The 5,732-nt window shown below is 42.9% G+C and overlaps 1 protein-coding gene across 1 annotated transcript in view; it reads right to left on the bottom strand.

Annotated features, from left to right (window-relative positions):
• The window catches only part of LOC104512810 (TBC domain-containing protein kinase-like protein), a gene marked incomplete at its 3' end in the record, with an annotated part of 8,353 nt that extends 2,929 nt beyond the window's left edge, over positions 1 to 5,424 (bottom strand). Inside the window, exons 1-6 of the mRNA XM_010155926.1 lie at positions 5,273 to 5,424; positions 3,968 to 4,028; positions 2,954 to 3,015; positions 2,149 to 2,210; positions 1,328 to 1,476; positions 236 to 374 (exon numbers count right to left, since the gene is read on the bottom strand). Of these exons, the coding sequence (XP_010154228.1) occupies positions 236 to 374; positions 1,328 to 1,476; positions 2,149 to 2,210; positions 2,954 to 3,015; positions 3,968 to 4,028; positions 5,273 to 5,275 (476 nt within the window). The remainder of the gene's footprint in view (positions 1 to 235; positions 375 to 1,327; positions 1,477 to 2,148; positions 2,211 to 2,953; positions 3,016 to 3,967; positions 4,029 to 5,272) is intronic.
• Positions 5,425 to 5,732: the final 308 nt, after the last annotated feature.

Genomic DNA, 5,732 nt, shown 5'->3' with positions numbered 1-5,732 from the left:
GGGAGCACCCTGGTCGAGTGGAAGGTGTCCCTGCCCATGACAGGGGGTGGAACTAGATGGGCTTTAAGGTCCCTTCCAACCATTCTATGATTCCTGTTGTTAAAGAGCATTATTTTCAGTATTTTTGCAGATACAGGTCTTGAAACTAAAAACCAAACCAAAATGTTCTCTCATTAAAACTGGCCTTCTCCATCCACCCACCCACCTTTCCCTTAAGGTGCTTCTCCCTCCTTACTTGGGAAGCGTGCAGACAGGTGGCTTGGATCGAATGATCTCTTTGTTGACAAGTTCTTTCTCCAAGTCTCCTCCAGCCAAACACCAGAGATAATAAACCTCTTCAATTGATCTTTCTGCTAGGTAATCACCGTCTTCATCTACTGGGAGAAACCACATGAGTCACAGCTTTTTAGGCAGGTCGTATTTCTTCCTACCACTCTGAACACATTAGGTTGAAAACAAAACAATATTATTATGCTTGAAAGGTCCTAGACCTTAACGTGAAGTTAGAGGAAAAGTGATCTTCCCTTTGCGAGTACGCTTAGGAAGAGTTAAGGGAAGACCAGATGGGCAAAAGGCAGAAAAGCAGCAAATATTTCTGCAGTTTGCTGTGATGCCAGAAAATCGAAACGATCAGATGAATACACTGAAGTGTGGACTTTTGCCTCCTCTGTGTCTTTAAAAGACAGAGCTCACTATTTGGTGCACCACACAGCACTAAGAGTAAAACCAAGAAACTAGCAATTCACAGCGTAGTTGGAATCTATCTGGCCTTCACATACCCCACCCACACTAACAAGGGTTGACATCCCAGCCTCCCAGAAATGTATAATGAATCTGAGTGCATCACAAAGCTAATGAGGGCTTCAGAGGGGTAACACTTTCAGCACACTGTAGCTTTGAACTTAGAAATGTATTTTATTCTAGAAAGTGACCTATTTCACAAGGATTTAGTTTTCCGATACTTCCAAAAACCATCCCATGTTATGATCCAGCAGAACCCACTTGCCATTGCACAACCCAATTTAGTGGGCAAAACCTACCCCGTAGATACCCATGTCCTGATTCTGAAGGCAAACTGTCATCTTGATATTCCAAGCTGGACTTGGACACGAGCGACAATGACCTATTCCCCAAGGCTGAAGCACAAAGTCAAGATGCCCTCCGTTGACTTCACATGTTTGCCTGTAGCTCTGCCCATCAAACACCTTATTACTGGAATCTAGTATTACAATGTTTAATAGTTTCTCCCAAAGTAATCAAAGAACATGCAACCCCCTTTTATTTCCCTTCCTCCTCCAGCGGTGTATATCCCTCTACCTGCTTTTACCTTTACATAACTGACTTATGTCTTCAGGAAGCGTCAGATCAGCACACCTTGGAGAAGATGAGAACAGACCGGCAGGTTTGTGGAAGGGAGGATATACTGCGGACACTTCGCTGAACAAGCTGGCATGCAGCAATTCCTCTGGAGTTGGCCTTCAGTGAAAAAAATTAAAAGGCTAAGCACCAAGTGCTTCCAAATATGTTACATTTCAGTAAGAAATGTCCCCAGTAACAAATATTAACAAGTTATTTTAAATTATACTTCAGAAATTTTAACAGCCAATGTCCACCAGTTTTGCTCGATTCCTGACGCACACACAGCACACCAGTCTGTGCCCAGCACAAGCTCAGATCCACCTTCGTGTCACGTACACAGCGCAGTTCATGAATCCCCCTTTACCTCCTCTAGCAGAGATGGCAAAGGTGCAAACGCAAAGCCTCCATTAAAGATGAAAAGCATACTTCAGCTTTCAGAAGACATAACAAAAAGGGACTTTGAAAGCAGAGATTTGAAGGAAGCAGCCCTAATTCTGGCTACAATAGAGCTACAGTAACCACCACCCACTTCCAGGCACGGAATCAGTAAAAGCATTGAACTTAGAACTACAAATGCCTGAAGTTTTCTCCCAAAATACTCAATCTCAAGGGTTTGCACACTTGATTGCTGCCACCCACCCATTTTCCTTTAAAGACTGAAAAGCAAGAAAGGCAGATTTTCTTATAGGTAGCGCACATCAGCGGTATTCCAAAGAAGGCTCAGGAACAAGCCTTCTGGTTTCATAGCATCCCACCAGAGTCTACCAGGCACTTAGAGTGAGCACTTGCCTCTTAGAAGGTTGGAATGTAAGGCATTTCTTCAGCAGAGCGATGACATTTTCAGAAAGGTCCTGGAACAGAAGAAAACCAGGGAGCAGGCCTGTCTATTGCTGTCCTAACGCAGCAAGCCACTCGGCTCCGACTGAACTTCTGACTTGCACACTCTTCCTCTGAGGGCAGCAGTTTCACACCTCCACAGCTGGAGTTAGCTGTGGCAGCCCAGAGGCTGGGGAAGTAACTCCTCTCATCCCCCAGCCCAGCATTTGTTTTGGGGGAAAAGCCTAATCTGAAAAAAGTGCAACGTATGCTGCTGTTCATCTTTTAATGGAGATACCCTGTACCCAGGTGTAAACAACGTGGTACCCAGGAACCCCCTTCTGCTAACGGTCAGAATCCTTCCACACTGTGTCTTAAAATGCACAGACACTGAAATTCAGCCATTTATTTTGGGGATGGAGGAGTTGAACTGTACAAACCTACGCTATCAGAATGTGTAAAGTGGAATACGTAGAGGACCACACTTCTGGAAGAAAAACAATTCACCCCAGCAGTAGAGACAATTTATCATTATTAAGCTACCCAGAGAGCATTAACATTTACTGAGACTGACAGGAATTTTAGGAAACCATGAACATGATCAGTACTGGCTAGTTGAAAGGATTTCAGATACGCAGTTTAGACTTCAAAATTTTTCCTCATACTGCAATGTCAAGTGACCAAATAAGGTTATACACACACGTATGTGAACTACTACACAGCAAGAATAAAATGTGTGGGACAAGACAGCATGGAAGTGTGAACCAGTTCCACAAACCTTAATAATATCAAGGCAACCATGTTCTTCAGCCAACACAGTTACAATGTCATCTACACATCCTGTGACAAACAAACAGAACAATAAAAAGGTTGCATCAATTACACAGGATCTCAGCTAAAACCACACCCCAACAAAAACCACTTAACTTGGGCTTTTTACTGGCATGGACACATCACGTGGAAGTGAATTCTCAAAAGCAGAAATACAAGTTTGACCTATGCAGACAGAAAATTGAAGCCTAAGAGTTAAGCAGCCCATCTAATTTAACAGTGAAAATCTTTTTGCAGGCTCAGTAAATCCAGTGTCAGCCTCTGCCACAGAATTAAAGCACTTATACAAAAAAATAAATCCCTAAAAGAACTTAAAAATACCTGCACATAGAAACTCAAAGCAATTTCCTTTTAGTTGCTACTGATGGGTAGTACTGGCAGCATTTCATAACTGTTTTCAACATATTATTGAGAAAAATCATTTCCCAGTCAGGACATGAATGTTTTCCAGCAGCTAAAGGTTACTAATTAGTCGCATTTAACTTGAAGGGGACTGAAACTCAAATCTTTCTTATCAAACCACTTCCCAAAGCCATCAGGACTTGAGCACCCAAGCACTGACTGCTGAATGGAAAAGGTGTTTCTGCTGAGGGTGACTAGGTTGAACAGTATTACTGTGTGCTCTGGATAACAACCACCTACTGATAAAGCTGCAAACTCCACACTCTTGCCCTTCCCCTCCTTGGGGTTTATACATAAACCCCACGAGAAATCAACAGCCTGCCCTGAGCATGCTTGTATAATTTGCCCTTACTCTAACACTCCTAGCTCTTCTGCAGTTACTTTTCCTGGGACACACCTCTGGACCTTCCCTGGAGAAGCACCCACGCTTCACATGCCTATGGAAACCCAGAGATGGAAGCTGACAAAGGTCAAGTGCCTTCGGTCAGAGCATCACTGATCTGTACAGCTCTCGTTACAGAATGGCTTGGAAACAAAGAATCAATTTTGGGCTACTTACCTAACATAAGTATAAATTTCAATCTTTCTGCTATCTCCAAACTCTGGAATAATTTTCTCCCCTAAATAAGTAACAAAAACAAATCAACAGTTGAGTGCTACTACATAAAAATACGTAGATAGCGTGCACACCCAGGTATGTACAAAAACAGTGAAATAAGCTTCTACACAGGAATTTTAGATTCTAACTATCTGTTGGAACAGAAAACATTATTCACCACAACTAGAGCAGAAACAGTTTCACGCCATCATAAGGAAAAAAAACCCAAACACCTAAAAAATTGTATCACATATAACATCTCTCAGCAGTAACAAAGGCAAAGCCAAATAAAAAAGGGAAAACAAAGCCCCGAGCTGCCTTAGCAAACCTGCAGGTTTACTATTAATTCAGGAAAGGCTTTCAAAAACCGTATTTTTTCCAGTGTGAGCATGAAGCAAGGTAATGAATTACTAAACACAGCAATCCCCATAGCCTGCGTTACTGCGTGGTGCTTTTGGAACCCTTAGAGGTGTTCCAAAAACCATCATTGGCGCATCTTTCCAAAAGCATACTTACTCGCACAGTGATCTATGAACACTATGCCAGTTTACACAGAGCAGAGTATGCAGAAAACCATCTCCAATGTCCTGATCTAATCTCTGTGCAAAACAAGCTCGTGACCATGCAATTGTCTGACAGTTTGGTTACCTTCTATGAAGGGTTTAAATATCAACACTGAGGCATTTGCTAGATCATACCTTCCTACAGAAGGCTGCTGTCTCTGAACGAAAGAGGCCCAGTTTACCAGATACAAATAGCAAAGATCATGTTGTCACAATGTATTTCAACTTGTAGAGTCAAAAAGCATTTTTCAAATAAACCCTTTATTCTGTACAGAAGCTCATTAAACTGGTGACAAGGCAGATCCTCCCTTCTCTTCCTCTCCACAAATCTTTGTCAGCTTCTCATCCTTTCCAAGGAGAACGAGGGCATGAAAGCAGCAGTTATTTCATGCTAAAAAGCACAATTAAAACAATTTATTACCTAGAGAGACTTCTCTGCTGGAAGGTACTCCTTGCTAAGAACTGCAGGGATGCAATCCCATCACGCTGGCTCAAGAGGCAGGTGTCCCTCACGGCTACCACACGTACTCGTACCAAGCCAGCACGCATCCCACCGCGTGAACCACCACCAGTGCCGTTCAGGCATGAATGCTAACCCCTTCCGGTGCTGGGCCAAGTGTCATCAGCCCCATACTCCAGAGCAATCACGTTAATGTAATTATCCCCCAGCAGTCCCAATCAAGAGAACTGTCCTCTTACATACCATGCAAAGCTCAAACAGTATTATACCAAGAGACCACAGATCTGATTTAGGGCCGGAAGGAAGAGGCTTCTCGCACTGAGTATGATCACCGGGTTTGGCTATTCCCTGTGCAATTACTTCAGGTGCCAGATAGGATGGGTACCTAGAAAGATGCAGCAACATTAAGTAATATCCTGTCTGTCCAAAAAAACCCACCCCCCTTCACTTACAGTAACCAAAATTATTTTGTGTTCTGAGAAATTGGAATTCATAACAATGCAGATTGTTCCATTTTATTCACTCAAAATCTACGCACTGCAGCAAAGTTTCATTCCAATTGCAAAATACATAGTGCCTACTACCTACAAGGTCAAATCTTAGTCACCAGCTCTGCCTTTTCGTGAGAGGAACTAACAGCAGCTTTCAAAATAGTAGGTCTACAGATCTCCACAAAAACCCCACCTGGGTTGGGGCAATCCTA

The sequence above is a fragment of the Eurypyga helias genome, unplaced genomic scaffold, assembly GCF_000690775.1.
Source record: "Eurypyga helias isolate BGI_N326 unplaced genomic scaffold, ASM69077v1 scaffold39277, whole genome shotgun sequence".
Classification (NCBI taxonomy): Eukaryota; Metazoa; Chordata; class Aves; order Eurypygiformes; family Eurypygidae; genus Eurypyga; species Eurypyga helias.
This window is presented reverse-complemented; position numbering and strand designations above follow the sequence as displayed.